At 41.4% G+C, this 21,776-nt stretch overlaps 1 protein-coding gene across 1 annotated transcript in view; it reads left to right on the top strand.

The window, feature by feature from the left end:
• Nucleotides 1–20,502, top strand: part of kif1aa (kinesin family member 1Aa) — a gene marked incomplete at its 3' end in the record, with an annotated part of 44,439 nt that extends 23,937 nt beyond the window's left edge. The window contains exons 25-48 of the mRNA XM_083888697.1: nucleotides 845–1,000; nucleotides 5,884–6,002; nucleotides 6,119–6,204; nucleotides 6,837–6,978; nucleotides 7,670–7,826; nucleotides 7,943–8,033; nucleotides 8,133–8,251; nucleotides 8,708–8,763; nucleotides 10,457–10,565; nucleotides 10,651–10,717; nucleotides 10,794–10,878; nucleotides 10,966–11,071; nucleotides 12,327–12,353; nucleotides 16,246–16,360; nucleotides 16,443–16,576; nucleotides 16,656–16,717; nucleotides 16,810–16,955; nucleotides 17,943–18,134; nucleotides 18,313–18,384; nucleotides 18,467–18,588; nucleotides 19,114–19,257; nucleotides 19,349–19,541; nucleotides 19,631–19,749; nucleotides 20,460–20,502. Coding sequence (XP_083744823.1) covers nucleotides 845–1,000; nucleotides 5,884–6,002; nucleotides 6,119–6,204; nucleotides 6,837–6,978; nucleotides 7,670–7,826; nucleotides 7,943–8,033; nucleotides 8,133–8,251; nucleotides 8,708–8,763; nucleotides 10,457–10,565; nucleotides 10,651–10,717; nucleotides 10,794–10,878; nucleotides 10,966–11,071; nucleotides 12,327–12,353; nucleotides 16,246–16,360; nucleotides 16,443–16,576; nucleotides 16,656–16,717; nucleotides 16,810–16,955; nucleotides 17,943–18,134; nucleotides 18,313–18,384; nucleotides 18,467–18,588; nucleotides 19,114–19,257; nucleotides 19,349–19,541; nucleotides 19,631–19,749; nucleotides 20,460–20,502 — 2,662 coding nt within the window. The remainder of the gene's footprint in view (nucleotides 1–844; nucleotides 1,001–5,883; nucleotides 6,003–6,118; nucleotides 6,205–6,836; nucleotides 6,979–7,669; nucleotides 7,827–7,942; nucleotides 8,034–8,132; nucleotides 8,252–8,707; nucleotides 8,764–10,456; nucleotides 10,566–10,650; nucleotides 10,718–10,793; nucleotides 10,879–10,965; nucleotides 11,072–12,326; nucleotides 12,354–16,245; nucleotides 16,361–16,442; nucleotides 16,577–16,655; nucleotides 16,718–16,809; nucleotides 16,956–17,942; nucleotides 18,135–18,312; nucleotides 18,385–18,466; nucleotides 18,589–19,113; nucleotides 19,258–19,348; nucleotides 19,542–19,630; nucleotides 19,750–20,459) is intronic.
• Between the last annotated feature and the right edge of the window lie 1,274 nt (nucleotides 20,503–21,776).

Genomic DNA, 21,776 nt, shown 5'->3' with positions numbered 1-21,776 from the left:
TGTATAAAAATTAACAGTATGTAATAATGAGACCACATAGTGTAACAAAACGAGGACTCCTTCACTTACCGCTTAATTTCTCAAGAGAACTAAGGTGGCCCACATACCAGAAATCCTCTCCACTCCATTTTACCACTCTCTCTCTGCCAATTTCTTTGTTGCACAGTCTTTACGCAGTAAAACTCTGGCTGGTTTGTCCTTGGTGACCAATATAGAAACATAGAAGCCCAAAATGACGACCTCCGTAAAGAAAGCTTGTTTCTACCCACTTAATCAGATCAGTGCCAAACTTAAGCCCAATTTATACTTCTGCATAAAGTGCTCTGCGTAGGTTACGCTGAGTCCTCTGCGTCGACGCAGAGCCTGTCGAAGAGCCTCTGCGTCGTCTCCGACAGCACAAAATATTTTTTAAGTGTCCGTCACTCCGTCAAGGGACAACGGAGACGGCAAGAGTTTGCGATTGGTCCTCAGGACAGGCTGAGCGAAGCTGCTCTGTGCCGGCTCACAGTGCACACCAAGCGTCCACAGACGCGGAGCTGATCCCCGCCGATAACACCGCTGCCAAACTATAAATACGTCATATCTTAACACACACAGCACATGTTTAGACTCTAAATGGCCAATTTCTCGCCTCAAATTATCTTAAAACTGCGTTCCGTCACACAGAAAAGTGAGAAACGGCAACTGTTTCAACAACAACAGTCTTTCTCTCTCTTTCTCTCTCGGACACCATTGCTCACTGTTGCTAACTGTTCCACAATACTGGGCTTTTGGTGGGGGCCATGCATATTATACTTGATTGGAATAATGATCTTATCCTTTTTCTCCATCCCGATCATTGCAGGCAGAGGCTGGATCTCATGAGAGAGATGTACGACCGTGCAGCCGACGTGCCCAACACTACCGTCGCCACCACCACCACCACCGCCACGGAGGAGTCTGAAAATGTGATGACCGACCCCTTCTATGACCGCTTCCCTTGGTTCCGTCTGGTCGGCAGGTAAATGCTGAACACCATTCATCTCACAGAGTGAATAAACAGGGCTGAGAGAGAAAGGAATAAACAGCTGCCCAGTGTTTGTCCTACTTGACCTTTCAGGATAATGGGGAGGCTGTTTGTTGTAATTGCCACCTATTGTGCATGTGCTCAACCCAAGGACCATAACAATGGAGACACTAGCATTGAGCAGTCAACAGCCCACTTCATTAGCACATGCACTGATGTCTGGTGCAGCTCTGTCACCATTTTAACCAATAAGACAGACATCAATCATTTATAAGCCGATTGAAATTGACTAATTTTATGTCAAACATGTTCTCTATATTGTTAGTTGTTCTTCTTCATCTCATGTCTATCTCTGTGTATCTACTCTATATCTCTACTAGACGTAGACTTTGCAGCTTTAACCCACAGGATGGACTGACAATGTCTGCTTGTTGGTACCAGGATCACGGTTTTTTGAAACATCAGTGGACGTGATTTCTTCAGTTCATTTACTGCCGTTTCTGTCTTTTATTTCTTTGGCACACATCCTCATAACCTCTTTGCCAAGTTCTCTCTTTCTCTCTCTCACAGATGGGTCGAAAGCTGCTGTTACATAACATTCAGCCTTTTCATGTTATTAAGCTCCTGTGAGTCAAGCAAAAACAAAACAATATTATGCTCATTCATAATATCTGTTCAAAATAAATGAGGTTTAATCCTGGCTTGTAGTCAAATGCATCTCATCTAATAAGATAGTGTGATAGTCTATCTTATAGTGATAGTCCACAGATATTATGTCTATCTGAGACAAAGTCAGCCTGACTCAGGAAGTGACTATTTAATTCTTAATATTTACTATTTTCTCAGTTAATTATTTAAGAATATATTAACAAAACCTTGGGTGCGAGTGGAGTTCCTTCTTCCTCTAATGATTTCCACCAGGCTGGAGGTGCAATGCTGCCCTCTACAGTCCACAGTTCTTAATCACAGTTTGACGTTCTCCTTCATTCATTCCTCTTCATTGCAGGTGAAAGCTCCTCCTAAACACAGTTTATAGTTCTTCAAGGTTGCTCAAAGTTCTTCACCCAAGTGCTTTCTCGCCTCCTCAGTCTCCCTCACCGCAGAGTGACGCTCTCTCCCCCCACTCCCATCCTCCCATCCTCGCTTCCCTCCTCCCCAAACACCTCTCAACTCTCAATTCTAATATGAATATAAAATATAGTCAAGACATTGATAAAATAAATGAAATAATGAACTTTGCTTTCATCAAAGAACCAGCAAAACTGTTTTCAGCTGTGCTAACATCATTGCACAAGGGTTTTCAAGGGTCTTCTAATCATCCAATAGCCTTCTAATGCCATTAGCAAACACAATGTACCATTAGAACACTGAAATGGGCCTCTATACACCGATGTACATATTCCATTAAAAACCAGACGTTTGCAGCTAGAATAGTCGTTTGCCACATAAAAACAAAAAAGTGATTTTCTTTCAAAAATAAAGACATTTCTAAGTGACCCCAAACTTTTGAATGGTGGTGTGCTGTATATGAAAATTCCATGTCTTGTAAATCAGGGCTTAAGTCAAACCAGAGTCTGAATCCTGGACTCAAGTCCTTCAACACAGAGAGAAGGAATGGCCGAATGTCATCTAATAGAACATGTATCCATGGTCATTCATTAGGCTCATGCTCAGACACACTTAGGTTTACACTTGCCTGTTTCCACTCCTCCATTTTGATCTCTCTGACTCCACTCAAACATCCAGACAGGATGAAGGGTTTCTCCACAGTGGGCCACTCCACACTGTGCTCCACCACCACTCTTGTTTGAACAAGTGTGTGCTTTATCTCTCTCTCTAACTGTACTAACCCTAGTTCCCGTGTCTCTGGCTGCACCAGAAACCCCATTTTCAACACGTGCATGAGCGAGCGCATGAGTGACCCCACCCCGTCCCCGACTCTCTCCAACTCTGAAATGACTGAGCTGGCTGACTCGCAGCAGGAGGGTCGAGGGGAGAAGGAGGAGTTGGAGGAGTTGGAGGACCTGGATGATGATATCTTTTTGGACGACCCGTGCTTGGAGCTCGGGGGAGAGGATGATGATGATGATGATGATGATGGTGATGATGGTGATGATGATGATGAGGATGAGGGAGAGCTCTGCCGACGAGGCTCCAGTGAAGGCCAGGATCCCTTTTACGACCGCTCACCATTATTCAGTGTAGTGGGAAGGTTGGTGAGGTTTCGGGGAGCATGCTGGTGGAGGAAACTAGCTCTTTCACGCTGAGACGTAGGGTCTGTTTGCCTGAATATCCACATCAGCACAGATGAAACACAGAGTTGACAGTTTACAGAACATCTAAATCAGCAACACACAGTCACTGTCTTGGTTCGTTAATAACCAAAGATCTTGTGTCCAGGTTAAAGATCAAAACATTTTCCCTTCTTCTGTATCGCCAACATGAGCGTGGATTTCATTCATTTACGTTGAAAAGCTTCAGTGGTGATTCAAAATCTAATAATAAGAACTCTCCACTTTAGTATCTGTTCCCACACAGTTGTTCTTTAATGACAAACTACTATCTATACTTATTACTAGTATCTACTGAATAACTATTACTCATTATGTTGCTGAGCAAACACTGGTGTAGACATTTCTGCGCTTCAAGGTTTATTTTTGCTTCCTGTTTCTAAGCATTTTTAAGCTTTCTATTTTAAAGCTGTTGTAGGCAGAAGTTGCTTGTGAAGTCTCATCCTTAGGCGATTAAATTTGTCCTTAGACCCTCATACCAGACGAGCACGGACAGACGCACATTCTTCATACACGAAGGACAATCAGAAGAAAATCTCTTGGTATTGAGATGTGTTTTATTTATAGACTGTATAAAATGGATGTAGTTGTACAGCAAACTCTCATTGTGAAGCCTGGAGATTCTTGATTAACTAGGCAACTAGGTTCAAAGATTAGGTTATTAGGCATCTATTGAATGATACCAGCTGTCAATCACACTGGTGTCCACTCATGTGCTGTGCTTTGTCATCTATTTTCTTCAAAATGGGAACATCATTTTTTAAAATTGTGTTCTATTGAAGAGCTGTAAAATTGACTTAATATTGACGTTGAGTCGCCCCCTAGTGGCTGACTGCTACTTTCATTGTACGTCCTAGCATTCACACCAGAAAACTGTGTCCATTTTTATGTACAGTCTATGGTTTTGTTGCGTTAACTGTCTAAATATCTTTAAAAATCATTGTCTTTTGACGTTGCGTTGCAGCATAGATAGTTGTGTTCTAACAGCTGCTTAGTAGAACCTGTCCTGTGATTAGTCAGAGTCTCTCCTCGGTGGCCATAAAAGGTCCAGAGTCCAGAGGAAGTACCACAATGTTCTTATATCACTTTATTGATCAGTAGTGTCAAAAATATTGCCTACCAGAGCTTTAAATCAGTTGCTTGGTTTTGTTTGTTTGTTTTCTTTTCATTTAATGCATTTTTCTTTCCAACACACAAACCAAAAATGCTTCTAACTCATATTACATTTTCCAATTTTTAACAGCTGCTTCCAGTCAGCCAGTGTGGGTCACCACCACATACCACCTGTGTACATGAAAAGTCAAGCACTGTTGATGCTCAACAGGCTGCTTGAGTTCTATATGTGTCTCACTTGCAGCTCTATTTGCAAAGTAGTCACGTAGGCACTGACACGTCTTATGGAAGCACACTGACGTCTGATTTGCATAGCACAGCGGCCCAGAGCGACATGTTCTCAGCATGCTGTGGAAACCTGGATGAGTGTGAAAGAGAAACTGGAAATTATTCACATGAAAAGCAAAAAGAAAAAGCTAAAGTGAAGTTTAAGGAAGACTCAGAATCTCATGATGAAAGAGCTGGTTTCTGCTGCAGCTGTCTCTTTTAGGCATGCCAGAGCACAAGTCTTTTATTTCGTCAATTCTAACTTGAGTACGTCTGATAATGAACTAGTGCCCCGATTATTCAAATTTTTTTTTTTTGCACAAATTAGCACTTTGCAAGGTGCTCTTTGATTTCTGGTGTCATCCATTGGTTTCTTGGTGTAGCATACACTTTTTTTCAAGCTGTTGGCAGTTTTGTTTTGTTTTTAATTCAAGCTGAGCCATGTTCCCGAATGACTATTTATGTTCCATTCGCTTTTGATTCTGTTGAGTCTGGAGGTTGAAAGCATTTTTGTTCACCTTTTTTTGTCCTGAGCATGCCTTCTTTGCACCTCACCAATCTTGTCATATGCCTCTCCTTTTTTTCTTTTTTTTTACACGCCACCCTTAAATGTCTACCCCTACTGGCTTGTGAGAAGTGTGATCTTTGACTGCAAGATCACGTGCTGTAGCTTTAAAAACTACAGACTGAACTAAGGAGGAGACACATTTGTAACTCTGTTCCCCTGACGTCTATATTCTCACATCAAAATTTAATTCTAAATCATAATCAGTGGCCTCTATTGTTATAATTTGGCTTTATACATTTGATGACCATTCTAGGGCAGTAGGATATAATCATTAAAAAAAAAGACTGATAATTTCAGGTTGATATTGACCTGTTTCCACTGATTTTAAAGTTGACTGCATACATGCTCCTTAGCCTCACCAGGCTTTCATTAGTCTACTGCAAAAGTGAAGGATTACTGCATGTGACCCATACCTGTCCAAATAACTCTAGATGGTGAGGTTATGCCCCTAAGAAGCGATAGTAAAGGGCAGCCATGGCCATCGCAAGAGCAGTCCCAGCTTCTGTTTGGTTGCTTTGCAGCTCTGTGTTCTGTTGTCCAGTCCAGTGACATTTATCAAGTGTAACACATCTTCCTCTCTTTGTTTTGTGTCTAATCCTTCATTGTTTTTCTCTCTCTCTCTCTTGCTTCTTATCCAGGGCTTTTGTTTATCTCAGTAACCTGCTGTACCCGGTTCCCCTTGTGCACCGCGTGGCCATCGTCAGTGAGAAGGGAGATGTGAAGGGCTTCCTTCGAGTGGCGGTGCAGGCCATATCAGGTAAGGCTCGAATCCTCGTTGTTGTCGATGACAAAGGAGCGTGAAGGGACTGAAAGAACAGGCTGTGTGTGACTTCTTGCGGGAGTCAAGTGAAGGTGCTTTGTGTTTCCCTCCAGCGGACGAGGAAGCTCCTGACTACGGCTCGGGAGTGCGGCAGTCGGGCACTGCCAAGATCTCATTCGAGGATCAGCAATATGAAAAGGTAGAGAAAACCACAGTGCAGTACTCAGTCAATGTGATCAGGGAATCAAATAACAGGGTGTCTGTGGAGCTCTAAAAAGTATTAAAAGTTGATCAATCAATTTTGGGAAAATTAAGGCCCTTAAAAAGTCTTAATCGTGATTTAATGAGGTATTAAATTTTGTCCATAGAGTTTGACTGCAAAAAGTATTATGAATGAATGCATGCTCGCCCTGCAAGATTGTGCTCTAATTACGTACGACTGCATGTATACACTTATTTGGAGCAGAGTTTGACTCAAGCTGACCGTAGTTCCCTGTCTTATACCTGGAAATAATAAGAGAAGTGGGTACAATGAAGAATAAGGCAACTGTGACAATAACTAAATATGTTGGATTGATGAGAAGACCCATTTTATGCTCCGTCATCCCAAATTCATGGATGTTAGGAAGACATGGGATGGTGCTCAACATAGTAGTCAGTCATCTGCGAACCTGGAAACTGCCTAATACAAACAATCTGAAACCTAGAGTAGTGGAGGAAGACACTGCATTAAGTTAATCGAGTCACCACTCATGCTTGTATGGAAACATACAGTGTAGGTACTGCACGGCGTTGTACTCACCAGTGTGTTTTAAAAACCTACTTTTACAGTTCCAGTCTGAATCCTGTGCTGTGGGACTGGCCCGATCAGAGGCTTCCCAGGAGGAACTTCGCATAGTGGAGGGGGAGGGTCAGAATGCAGAAATGGTACCCTCAGCTGATGAGGTCAACAACAATACATGTGCGGGTAATCGTATTGTACGAGTGAATGGATGTGCGTTTTTTGTTTGTGCGAGTGTGTGTGTGTTATTCACAATTGGGTGAAGAGCCATGCTTGTCTGAAACTGTCAGGTTTGTTTTTTCCTCTTTTATCCTAAAAATGAAGTAGATGATAGGGCATTCACATTCAAAGATCTCACTTTACAACAATATATTCAAGGTTTTTTTTTGGATCATATTGCAGTGATTTTGACCAATATAGGGACCAAAACTGATGCTGAAATTAGTCCACTGCGCGCTGTATATCCCAGGACATTGCCTGATATATCGCAAAATGTAATAGATTGAATATGTCTCATCCTTATAGTGCCCCCGGTGTGCTTTTTACGAGTTTGGAAACAGCCGGAGAGGACATTCCAGGCCTTTAGTATCCAGATATTTTCAACTTCCTGATTAATTTCCTTTCATCTTACTCCAGAGAGTCACTGAAAGTTTACAAGAGCCTGGAGGGAAACACTTTTTGGACCCAACCTGGCTTTGTGACAAACATTTTTGACGAAAACAGGCGGCAAAGAGACAAGTTACATATGACCTGATTAATGTGTTTTCAAATATATAGGTGTAAAAAGGTGCCAGAGGACCTTGGTTGTGTGACGTCAGCTACCGGAGCTCTATTGGCTCATTCCTAATTCTCAACCCACATTAACTTGCATTTATCTTTGCAGCTGGTGATGAGCCGGAGATTCCGCTGAAGCCCGTTCAGGACGGCCAGCTCAATGCTGTGGAGCACCTCAGGATTGGTAATGTCTTCACCTTCAGGGTCACTGTCCTGCAGGCGTCCAGCATCTCTGCGGAATACGCTGACATCTTCTGTCAGTTCAAGTACGAATTTGTCCCCATGCTTTCATAATTACTCTCGTTATTTTGAGCACTAACCACATTTGTTGTCTTTTACAGTTTCATATATAAATTGTTTTGTTTCACTGCTTTGATTTCAGTTTCATCCACCGACACGATGAGGCTTTCTCCACCGAGCCCTTAAAAAACACCGGCCGTGGTCCTCCTCTCGGCTTCTACCATGTTCAGAATGTAAGAAGCGTCCACATAGATCCTGATTTAAGGTGTTTTATTACTAGTTTGGAAAGGTCATGTATTTAAACATCATTGTTGTTGTTTTTTTTTTTACAGATTGCTGTTGAAGTCACTAAATCCTTCATTGACTACATTAAGACTCAGCCAATCGTATTTGAGGTGTTTGGACACTACCAGAAACAGCCTTTCCTTCCTCTCTGTAAAGATGTCATCAGGTACTAAAATAGACATTAAAGCAGACGTGGACAACTGGTGATCTGCAGGCCACATGTGGCCTCTGCACTCAATAAATCCAAGATTATTTCCTTATTTCCATATATCAATACATTATGGTTTTTTGCAGTGTTGTGCAGAAGCTTTGTTACAAGCAGTGACGTTAGTAGTTTTATTACATTTCTCAGAAGCGTGTTGGTAATGTCACTGTAGTCAAGTTTTTTTTATTAAGCAGAACTGATTTTGATTAACTGTTATATCATTTTAAAGGGGACATATTATGCAAAATCAACTTTTTAATAATTTTAATACTTATATTTGGGACTCTGGAGGCCCTATGAGTAGGCAAAGTATGAAAAAAGATGACTCAGCCATGTTTTTATGGTCCACCTCAGTCTAAGTACATGAGATAAAACATGCAATGTTGACATCATTCTGTTTATTATTTCCACAACCAGTCCACTCCGTCCCTGCAGAAGACAGTTTCCACGCGTGATGCCTCTGTCCAAACCAGGTACAAATACTCCAAGCTGCAGTCGCTGTTCTTACATTTATGCATGTCACATAGTCTTTGTACTGGTCTGTCTGCAAGTCACGTCATCTTAGCTTCATGTTGTTGGGTGCGAGCAGTGGACTCTGACGACTCACCAGAGCGGGAGAAATCACTGGACCTCATCCGATACCTGGTCCCCGATGTGTTCAATGGGGCGCTGGTGGACTCGCTGTCGGGCCACGCCCTGTCTGCCGCCGGCATGGCCGCTTCCTTCCTACTTGAAGCAAATGAGCGAGCTCAGTTGACAGCTCCGCCCACCTCTATCTGTTCAGTTATTAAAGCTCAGAAGCCGGGTTGGTTACTGATGTCAAATCCAAGAGAATCCTGCGACTGAAAACCTTTTTTATAACACGTCGCACAATGAAAAATGTGTGTGACTAATGCCAGTAACGTAGTATTTTCTAAATCAACGGGTCTGAGTCTGCAGTGTTGATGTCATCGACCTGCAGAAGCAACAATGAGCTGAATGAGCTATGCGTGGTAGTGCTAGTGCTTGTAGAAACTGTAGTAGTTTTTAAAAAATGACATGACCTGATATAAAAAGGGACATTTCTTGTGTCAGGATTCAGTTGGATTGGCTCTTTGGTCTGTAGACTGTGTGGTTACTGTTGACCTGCGTGGTGGATTCTCCCTGCAGTTCCCTCTTTAAGCTCCTCTCAAAATATATCCAAATGCCTCTCTACTACTGTAAAGTGGTAATAAATAGTATTATAGTTGGTGTATTATATCGTAAATCTCTATACTACACACACAAGATGAGACTCAATTTAGAGCTGTACAATAATTACATTCAAAATGAAAATGAAGTCAGATAAAATGTCATGCTATAATACATCACATACATAGACTTCACAAACAGAAATATACAAACACTGTTTATAACATACTTCATAAATACATTCATAATGATCATGTTCTTCAGTTTGAGCTTGGGCTCACTTCTGGGTTGCATGTGGTTGTATTTCTCCTGTATTCTCTTAAAGCAACACTATGAGCAGCAGCGCCCTCCGCAGGCTCAGGTGGGGATTTATTGTGTTGAGCTCAGAATCTGGGCTGCCAGGTTACAAAAATGAAAAAAGCTCCATTCCTCACTGAATGTTGGATTATGTGATTGTATAAAATAATTTTAAGGCTGTTATTTTAAGGTGAAATGGTTGCACCGTGTTGCTTTAAATCCGAATATATGAGAAATACATTTAGCACAGAACAAGCTTAATCCCTTTGACAAAAACAATGACGATCAACAATCCAAAGGAGATTATTTTAAAGGAGAATGCTGTTAAATGGGTTAATGCTGCTCTTCACTCACATAATGGACCAATTGGTATTGATGTATTCAAAAGAATTTGGATGACCTAGTAAATGTTTACAGATACAGAAAAAGCTCTACTTAAGGAAACAATGATTTAAGGAAATTTAACAGTATTCTCCTTTAAGATGAGCAGGCTTGCTCATAAATCTGCAGAAGGAAAGGACTTTCAGGTCTGAGGGTTTCCTGTCATTCCCTGCATCAATGATTTCCATTTTTCTACCCCGTCTCTTTCCTTGCTAGGACTAGAGCCATTCTCTGCTCTCCTTTCATAGCTGCTAGTCTTCTCTCTGTTTTACCTTCATCCTTTCTAAACATTTTAATTTCCGTCCTCTGTCAACACAGTACCTGCCACCAAGCTGACCGCCATGACTCGCCCGCAGGCAGGACCCTGCCACTCCAAATATGACCTCATGGTGTTCTTCGAGATCTGCGAGCTGGAGGCCACTGGAGAGTGAGTGTCTGATTTAGTGTCATCTTAGTTTCAATCTTACACTGGAAAATTTCGATGATGTTTGTTTTCATCTGCGTTTTTGCAGCTACATCCCTGCTGTGGTGGATCACAGAGGAGGAATGCCCTGCCATGGCACATTCCTGCTGCACCAGGTTTGTCATTGTGAGCTAATATGATATTTTCAGTTGTTTTTGTATATATAACTGTACTGAATACCTTCTTCTGCAGGGACTTCAGAGGAGAATCGCTGTTACTATTGTCCATGAATCAGCAGGTGACATGGACTGGAAGGACGTCCGTGAGCTTGTTGTGGGTGAGTTTGGATCCCAGGGTTTTCTCTACAAACACTTCACTACATGTGAAGGAATTCTCTGTTTCTGAGGCCTGTCTGTTCTCCCAGGACGTCTCCGCAACACTCCTGAATCCGACGAGACCATCATCGATCCCAATATTCTCTCCCTCAACATCTTGTCTGCTGGTTATGTCCGGCCCTTGCAAGATGACAGGTATGTAATAGTGAAGATGTTTGGTGGAGATGCTTTGCAGCTGCACAATCTTTGCATATACAAGTCTGCTGCCCCAGTGCATCTTGTGTCTGAGGACTTTTCCTTTGTTAATGCTGCAGCAGCTCATGCGACAAATGCATGGCATTGCAGTGCTCGTCAGAATTATTAAAGCATGGCACAAGATGCACAACTTGAATGCTGTTGCAAATCCCAGCGAGTTATTTTATCTGCATGACTGCAGTTTCCTTGCGCTAACGCCACAAGGTCACACATAAAAAAAGATGTATTTAAACCTTTTTAAAACCTGGATCTGCAGCATAAGTAGTCACTAATTAAACTCGTTCATGCTGGCTATGCGACCCTCCTCAGCGTTAATCTGTGCTCTTGTTGTTAAACTGTCATCATTACACCTACATGTTGCATCTCATCGTGAGTCACTTCACCGACCCTCCCTCTCATCTCTCACTCATGAATAGAGTGAGAGTTTTCAAACCACAAAACTCACCTGTGAATTAACTTTAATGAGTTACTGTATCTCACCACTCTCTAAACAAACCAAGTCAATTACTTAAGACTATATTCCAAGTAAGAATTGTAAATGCATGTCTTTCCAACATTACTTATACATAGTGTAGATTCAGTAACACGACTTACACTACCTTTATTTTGAACTTGGTGTGATGCCACACACTGGACACCAAACATGTCATTGCATTATTGAAATCATTGATTATACGTGTTATTATTTCCATTGACAGTTGATATTTGAAAATCATGTTTATGTAAAGCATGTATTGACCTTTCTAATGTCTAATTTGAAGTCCTGTGCAGACGAAGTGATAAAATAGAACCAATCAGCCAGTTGTAGTACTACATTATACTTACATTTATGCAATGTTTTATTAGGAATAATGTGGATCATTCACACAGCCGGCCACTGGAGGGCAGTGTGTCTCTATAATGGCTTTTGGTCCAACTACGTCAACTTGAGCTTGGAGGTCACATGTTTATTTAATCGTGTTACACTGACTTTTAACTTGTTGCTGGTATGTTTTTAAAAACAATTTAAACCAAATATCAACACCACTGCCCAGAAGTCCAATGTAGTGCAAAAAAAAAAAAGGTTAGAGGTCTTAGATCCTGTATGGCTTCTGCTTGGTCGCGCTTATACTAACACCAAGGTATAAATGGATTCTAATGTTTTTCTCCCTGCAGTCCACTAACAGAATGTTGTTGTTTTTTTTTGCTTTTGCAGACAGTTTCTTGATTCGGACATGCCTAGGTATATCATTTCGCCTCTCTTCTCGTGCTCTTGCGTCACAAAACTCCTCATCTTTTCTAACTTCCCACTAAAACCTGTCATCTCAACGTTCGCCCTCCAGTGATTTTGTTTCCTTTTCTCCTTCTCTACCATGACTGTCTGCTTTTCTCCATCTGCATCTGCCTTGTTCTCACCCTCTCACGAGAAGTGAAGGAAGTGTCCCTGCATGTCTCCTTGGTTCTGTTGCTGTGCTGGGTTTGTGTTTGAGCTGTTATCATGCTGCGGTTTAAAATAAATGACAGACGGGGTCTGCATGGCTCGCTGTGCTTCAATGTGGACTGTCTGGCTGTGTCTCTGCTGGAGGTGTCATGGGGCCAGTATCACACTCTGTTTCCACCACAGCAGTCGCTGCAGGAACATTTATTAAAGGTCCAGTGTGTAAAAGTTAGGAGGGTTTATTGGAATAAGTGTGTTTGTAAAAGTGACAAGGGATTTGAAATACAACTTATTCCTTAGAATAAACCTTAGATAACTAGGCAAAGGCCTTGCTTTACAGAGGCGGCCATCTAAATTTCTACAAGACAAGAAAATCTCAATGCATTTATGCAACTAATAAAGAAGAGACAGTGGGAAAGTAGCTGGCGTTATGAAAGTTTTTACATCCTTTGTGGTATGTGAAGGCCACCGTAGATCCCTGACGCACTTGGAAAAGTTAGGAATTAGCAGACAAGCCCTTTGTTTGTTGCACCCTGCAGTCTCACCAGTAGATGTCACTAGTCTTACACACTGGACTTAAAAGGCTGATTTTAGAAAGTGTACACAGTCTATATTTGGTCAATCTTTTATTCTTTTATTATGTTATTCTTGTTTACTGATACCAATGTATGAACTAGTTATTCTTTCTTGCCAGTAGAGGGTGGTAATGATCCATTAATGCATAAACGTTAATTTGAGGGCAAAGAGGTCAGGAGTCCTGGACTGAGCACCTAGAGAAAAACATGTTTCCTTTCCTCCAGTCTGCTCTCTGTTTGTTCTCTTCATATCGTCGACCTTCACTGTGCAAAGCAATATTTTGAATCCATGGATATAATTTTCCCAGTTACCTCTAATACCTAAGAGCCAGGGGCTGCTTCCCATCACAGCCACAGAGCATTAACAGGAACAACTAGTCATACGCTATTACTTAAGTGCTGTAATATGGATCACATCATTTACATTACCCGCTCTGGCACGGCGCGCTCAGATGCAGCTATTAAAATGTAATCGAGTGAACCATTACCTCACCAGTAGCACTTTGTCCAAAACTACTGTAATGTTATGAATATTTTTAAATCCTGCTTGTACCTCGATGAAATGCTGCCAAAGACCTGAAACAAACGGTTCCTCACATGTGAGGCCAGCAGCATGACTTCAATCCTGGCTCCTACCTTTTTTTTAGGAGGTAGTAAAATGTAGAGAAGCACATGTTAGTGTAGTGTGAAGAGGAAATTGCTTGATTGTAGTCTAAGCAAACAGGTTTCTACTACTGGGGAAAACATTGTGTCTGTGTTTGTGTGTAACTGTGTGTGTGTGCGTTTTAAAACTGCAGTGTGTGACTTTCAAATATAAACAAATGCCTGTTTTGTTGAAACCATTGAAAAATGAGTTCACACAATGCTGATTAAGCTAGTTATTTTACAGGCGCCTCTCTGTTTCTCAGTATAGCGATGTTATTGGTTCACGGTGCACTTGCACATGTACGTGTCGATTTAACACTTGGCAGTGAGCAGGTCTGACACTTTGTGCTGGAGTTAGCTATCAGAGGTTAGCAGAGCAGTGTCGGTTATGGCTAAAAGAGAGTGCCGATGTTGCTAAAGTGATGGTGATGTGATGTTCACCATGGGTAAAACAACGGGTAGAGCAACCTTGTCTATAACACCTGTTTTAGCCATATAGCGTTTGAGCTAAACATGTGAATGTGATTGGCTAGTGATTCTTCATAAGGTATTTTGATCAGGGTTTAAGTTATAATCTGAATTTTCTAAAAACTGACGTCAAACTAAGACTAAATAAATAACACACACAGCCCACTATTTGCAAAATTGTATCCTGTAGACTGCAACAACACTTATATCATTAATTCATTATGTAATGAGACCGTATGACACCCATAGACCATATAATAGATTAGAGAGAGAGAGACTTCACTGTTAATTATGCATTCCAACACTTAAACACGCACGTATATGTACATATACAATTAATTATAAAGGTATGATGGCACACACCATATCACACAATGCCCTAGTAAGATGTAAAAGCCACCTTTTTACCTTTGTGCAGATAAAGTAGACCACAGTGGCACACCTGGCACAGTGGTCATATGTCACAGCATGCATTATTCACGAGCGGCATTGTGTATTCTCAGTGTGTATTATTTTGTTTATGTAAATTATACTCCTTACGCTGAAAACTGCAAGTTATATGATAATAATAATGTTTAAAATAATGTTTTTTGGTTATACTTAAGCGACCCCGCGTAACTGGAACCCAGGTTTTGGTTAGCAGATGCTCACTTTGGCTGATGCTTGGAAAGTTGAACATTTATCTACTGCTGCCACAAGCAAAGCAAAGCAGCATATCCACAATGCAGTTCAGCGACGCTTAGCACTGCTCGATTCAAAGTGAACGAGAAGCATGATCCGCGAAATTGTGTCAAAACAGACGAAGGCAGCAGCAACATTGCTCTAGTAAAGTAAACAGAACTGGATGGAGTATGACTGTTTGACAGGATAAAAGCTTCTTCCAGCCACCTGCTCCTGCACTGCTGGTGCTGCCCCAGTCAGGTCTGATAGTATTGCTTGGCGTAGATGTAGATGACTTCACAGATCACTTCTATTCATGAGGTCCAAACAGAGGCAGAATAATTACATCAAAAACAACAACAATGAATTCTCCAAAAGTTACACACTGCAGCTTTAATGCAATTGCCACTTTAAAGAAAGCAGGCCATGATGATGCTGACTCCCTTAAACTCTTATAAAGCAGCAGTCAGCTCTCTGTAGTCACAGTGTCCACTCTCCCACAAAGTCGCCTGAGTCCATAGCCAACATCTGAACCTCATGAAGGTACATTCGGCCTGTTTTTTTCTGACTTAGAAAAACATTAGTTTCCTCTTACAATTCTTGCTTGGATTATCTTTTTCAGTTTTGAAGGTCGAACTGGGCTGTGGGCCAAAAGAATAACTGGGCTCAGTGCGTGATTACAGTATTTCCCCTCAGGGGAAATAAGAAAAATAATGTACATTAACGTATGTATGGGTTGAATCATAGGCGTAGCAAAAAAGCGTTATTGTTTTGTTTGACAAATGGTTGTGCTGTTATGACCTTCTCAATGGGAGCAGCAGGATGAGAGATTGCATCAGGTTGAATAGCACCTTCCACAGGATTTCTCTGTGGTCAGTGTGTGGGTCATAATGAGATAACAGTGTGAACAAAGACAAACACCGTCCCAGCTACACAAGCACATAACCACAACATACTTCCTGACTCTCACCTTCTATTCTTTTGCTGATTTCTTCTTTCTCACAGCATTTCCTTGGGAGTTGACCATAGGTATTTCACTGACCTGTCCCACATTTCTCTCTGGCTGTCTTTCACCCCCCACCTACCTTTCACTTTTTTCTGTACTAATACTGTACTGTCATCTCTGCTCTTTTTTTGCTTTCCCATGGTGTTTTGTATTGTAGGCAGAAAAATCAGCTCAGTTGCATGCAAAAGGATTTGTTTAAATTCTGTAATTTGATCAGTTTATCATATTTAATGTTGCAGTACATGTATTATTTAAGAATTTTTGTCAACATCTTCATTGTTAGTTTAGCCTTGGCTGCTAGTTTACACATTTTCATGACTTCTTCTTCAACAAACCACCTTAGGACCTTCTTCCGCTTTGAGGCTGCGTGGGATAGCTCCATGCACAACTCACTGCTTCTAAACCGAGTCACTCCATGTGGGGAAAAGATCTACATGACCCTTTCCGCTTACCTTGAGGTACACTACACTTAGCCTTAGATTAATTATGGCCATGTGTTAATTTCCATTCTGGCTAATTCTTCACTCTTATGAAATGCAGATGGAGAACTGCACTCAGCCTGCAGTCATAACCAAAGATGTCTGCATGGTGTTTTACACAAGGGACACAAAACTTTCCGCCTCACGCTCTATTCGCAACCTTTTCGGCACTGGGAGCCTGAGAGCAGCTGATGGGTGAGTTTGTCATTTCAGACAATTAAATACATCATGTGTCCTGTGTCCACACCGCTGATTTTTTTCTGTTTTATTTTAGAAACCGAGTAACTGGAGTTTATGAGGTCGGCTTATGCAACCTTGCCGATGCAGGAAGCCCAGGTGAGAGTCAAAAGACAAAAGTGATCATCCTGAATTTAACTCATCCGCTGCAACATTTCTGAACCCTGAACCCTGGCCTGTCCCACCACCAGGTATGCAGAGGAGACGCAGGCGGGTGCTGGACACCTCAGTGGCCTACGTTCGTGGTGAGGAGAACTTGGCTGGGTGGAGGCCTCGCAGTGACAGCCTCATTCTGGACCACCAATGGGAGCTGGAGAAGCTCAGCCTCCTGCAAGATGTGAGGAGCTTATGCTACGTTTATTTGATAGCATTTTATAGAAGATAGTATTTAATAGTTTTTAGTATTTAGTATTTAAGGACAGATGACACAAGTTGCCATGGTTATTGGTCAGTAAATGAAGATTCAGCTGCTAAATACACTGTATATTCATGTGGTGACTTCACAGGGGGACATTGCAGTGAAATGTGTGCTCATATGATAATCTCGGGATTATACCAGAGTACAAGGACCATAAATACGTGACAGCATATTGTTAAAAAAGCCATTTTATCCTTAAATTTGTATAGTTAATATAAACACTGGTTAACATCAAAATTATGAGAAATCTGATCATTATTTTATGATAATCTGTTTTATACATTTCAAATTTAAGAGTGCCCTCAGATTCACAGATGTATGACGTAAACTTTGATGTCATGGATAGAGCAATGATGTCATCTGACGTAAAGGCAGAATGGATTATGTCAAATAAGTCACATTTCCTGCTGTTTTTAAAAGGATACTTGCAGACAATTTCTCTAAAATTTAAAGCTGGGGTAGACAATATTATACTGAGCAAAATCAAATCGAATTTTATTCGTACTCAAACTTTTCATACACATAAATTGTAACTCAAAGTGCTCCACATAAAAACAGCTAAGGAACTGCACAGACTCTTCCCCCCTCAGTGGAAAAGCAAGGCTAATAGGGCATACGTTGGCAACGTTTGCCTACGCTGCAAAGAAGCCAAAAAAGTCCCACAGTGAAAGCGTCAGCATTTCAGGGATACAGGGATTGCCTTCAGGTAATCTGTTGCATATGAAGTGTCTGTGCTCATCTGGTGGGAGGAGCTCAAGACAGAGAGCATTGTTCCCAGAACGTTTGTATTTAATGACCTTGTGATGAGACCATATTTCTTGCGATCCTGCCTACTACAGCTTTTAATGGGGGGGATCTTGTTTCTTGTCAGTGACAGTGATGTGTTTGTAACCCCGTTTGTCTCAGGTGGAGAAGACAAAACATTACCTCCTGCTGAGGGAGAAACTGGAGTCCACCCTGCTCATGGGTCAGGATTCTCTGCAGGCCTGCAGTGTCACTGAGGAGCTGAGTGAGTCACCTCAGCCCACTGAGGTTGACCAAGAGGTCAGCTTCAGCTCTGAGTTCACAACTGAGAGGCAGAGGGAGCTCGCTACCAAGGTCAGCCAATCATTATTTTACACACGTCATTTAAAGTTCGCCTTGTAAAGCCTGTATTGTATTGTTTAATATCCATCTTGACAAGAGAAAGTAGGCAGGAACAGAGTTTGTATGAATTTGTGGCAAATCGACTTGTGGACAGAACGCTTACTGGATCTTACCGTGGCTTTTCCCATAGTGTCTGCGGCTGCTCACTCACTCCTTCAACAGAGAATATGGCCATGTGTGTGTCAGCGCCAGTGAAAGCAAGGTATTGCTTCGTATACAGTATATATATATAAAAACAAATGGAGAATGTTGTTTGAAACGGCATGTTTCTGTGTGTGTTACAGATTTCAGAGATGTCCATCACAACACTGAAAGACTCCACTTCAATCTCCTCTTTCAACACGATTATACCCTCTTCAACATGCCCTTCGCTGGTTGAGGGTTGCTATGAGAACACTGAACTCAGGTCACGCCTAAAGACAAACTTGCATTATTATTATTGTTTTGTGTCATGTGGTGTGATGTTTGTGAACTGCCATTTTGAAGCCACAAGCATAAAGTTTGACCTCCAGTTTGAAACTCAAATAGCCTGGTAGAGATGGACAAGAAGGGTAGATCTTAATAAGACCAACAGCTCACCATGTGTGACGTCTGCTGTCGGTCACACCATAGCCTCACCCTAAGGATACCCTGCTTTATTGACTTTATGAAAAATGGATGCCATGACGTATTGAAGACCTAAAACAGATTGAAACCACCATAAACTCTGCAAAAAAAATAAACTAAGTGAGAAGTAGCATCATTTTCTCAAAGACTTGAGGGAGTGTATACTCTCTGTTATCTATGTTATCTGCCATTCCTGTATCTGGTTTGATCAGTGACTCGTTATTATTCATAAACTCTACTTATATACTCTATATGATTTACAGTACAGCCATCTTTATACAGTCTTTGTTACTAGGTCTATAAAATACTTTTTGTACAACTACAGGCCTCCCATGCCTCGCTCCCGTGCCGTCAGCCCCAGTCCTGACTCACAGCAGGACTCAGAGGCCAAGAAGCCCAGTAATGGAGCCTCTGAAGCCAAACCTCACATCCGCAGATTTATCCCCGATATCCAGGAGATTAGAGTCAGGTGAGCCAGCAGCACTTATAATACAACTCTATAAAAGTGTCACCAGTCGGAGTTGTGAAGACATCTTGGTTTCATGACTTCTGTTTTGCAGCCCCATCGTGTCAAAGAAGGGTTACATCCATTTCCTGGAGCCACACACCAACGGATGGGTGAAGCGCTTCGTTGTGGTGCGACGGCCGTACGTCTACATATACAACACAGAAAGAGACGCTGTGGAGCGGGCTATTCTCAATCTCTCCTCAGCTCAGGTGGAGTACAGCGAGGACCAGCAGGCGATGCTGAAGGTGAGTGATTTACAAAAACTATATTGAATTTCCATGCATCACTTCTTTTTTGCCATATTGACTTTTTTTTCTTCTGTCTTTCTCCACAGACACCATACACATTTGCTGTGTGTACAGAACACCGTGGGATTTTACTTCAAGCCACTAACGACAAAGAGATGCATGACTGGCTGTACGCGTTTAATCCTCTCCTCGCTGGAACTATCAGGTAACAAAGATACCAAAGATAACTACTATAATGTTGTTAAACTTCTGAAGATGTTTGTTGTTATTCTGCTTCAGTTCTTTGTGAGCAGAAACAATTTTAAGTAATCTTATTTTGCATCCCTCACCTGGAAATTTGGCCCCGTCAAGCAAAACTATCAGCGCTGACTGAGGAAGGTGTTTGTGTTTGTACACCAGCAGCAGGTTGGCGGCCTGTTCTCATTCCAAGAGTGCCGTATACTGTCACTCTGTCACATCCTTTGCGCACAGGTTACCTTTCCACATCTGGAAGAGATGCATTATTTAAAAGCTGGTCTTTATCTTGGTATTGGTACTGGAAAATGCTGATGATATTCATAAAATAAAAGTTTGTCTGTGTGAACAGTGAATATCCACTAAGCTTATCCTGGATATTTAGTCAGGATAGTCAAAAGATCCCAAACCCTAACCTCTTTCTTCAGTGGATATACCCCAAAACTGTTTGCTGCACTAGTGCTATGTTGCTAGCTTGACATAAAACAAATCACTTCCTGAGTGCAGTGCGAGAAAGTCGCCGGGCAACACAAGATCTACAGACTGCTGCACTGACAAACACAAAGGGTGGAGCTGATAAGATTCTCCAGGATTGTGTGGAGTCATTTGACAGTTGTTTGATTTAAATAGACATTTGTGTATACACTACAGTTTTCATTTGTCTTCTCTTGTGCCTCTTAGGTCAAAACTGTCAAGAAGACGAGCCGGACAGATGAGGATGTGAAACAAACAACACAAACACAATTTCAAGAGGGTGAAATGGAAAAAGACTTAACTGTAAATAGATCCTTGTCCTTATCGCTCCCCCCGTGCTGAGCCCCACCACCATCACCAACAACAGTCTTTCCTGTGTGTGTTCTCAGTCTATCACGTGCGTCCTCTTTGGCACCTAAAGCTCCCGTTTTGTGTCAGGCCTTTTCGTCACGGTGTGAGTCTCGTAGTCTGGAAAACGTTTTCCAAAAAAAAGCTGTCGCTGTCCTGCACTGTCCTGGAGTTTGTTCATAGCTGGGTTTTGAAGAAAATGGAGGGAGTAGCAACAGTTTTCCTGTCTCAGATTACATACGTATGGTAATGTTCTGTTGTTGTTGTCAGTGGCACATCGAGCCTAATACATTTATCTCTTTAAAAAAAAAAAAGAATACAGTGACATGAACCTAACCTGAGGATCACACTGCTACATTTGCATCCGTAAATAAGCGTGCAACATGCAGCTTCTTCTCTACTCTCTACTGCTATATATACAGTGTCTAAACAGGTTTGCATCCGGCATACGACAAGAAAATGCACAAAAAAAGAAAAAATGACAGTTGTGTAACTCTTTACAATATTTCTCTCTTCCTTCTGGCCTGTGATTCCTCCTGACATTGAGTAATTTGCCTAAAACTACTTAGAAACGTTAGCACACACACACACACAGCGTGAAAAGAGAACGGCATATCATCGTACACGTCATGTTCTTGTGGCATTTTTGATAAATCCATGTCATTTTAGCTACCAGTTTACACGTGAGTTACTAATCCAATATCATTCCATCAATCCCCCCCCCCACCAAAGTTAATCTCATTCTTGACCTGAAGTTTCTTTGTTTTTAAATGTGATATATTTAGATATTTAACAGCTCTATTATTTATTCCTGCATGTATTTATTTACAAAGACATTTATATTTTTAAAGTAGTAGTAGTACCGTGCAATTTCTGCACACTGCACTTTTTAATATGAGTTCCTTAAATGTTTTAATGATACGACTTTGTCCCCATGCAATGAATTCTACTGAACTTTTTTTTCCTAATAGTCTGTTTATTATCCCCTTTTATTATTAGAATAGCCACACCTCAATAACTAACTTACATATGAAAAGATCAACATATTAGATAGAGAATATTAAGGTGGTCTGTACATTATTAGCGACTGCACACTGGAACCTTGTCAAACGATCACACTTTTTCACTGTTCCTCACAGTACAGAGGAAGAAACTGGTCAAATTGAATGAACTATA

Source organism: Microchirus variegatus (assembly GCF_963457635.1).
Source record: "Microchirus variegatus genome assembly, chromosome: 4".
Classification (NCBI taxonomy): domain Eukaryota; kingdom Metazoa; phylum Chordata; class Actinopteri; order Pleuronectiformes; family Soleidae; genus Microchirus; species Microchirus variegatus.
The sequence above is the reverse complement of the archived record's forward strand: the minus strand, read 5'-3'. Positions and strand labels throughout refer to the sequence as shown.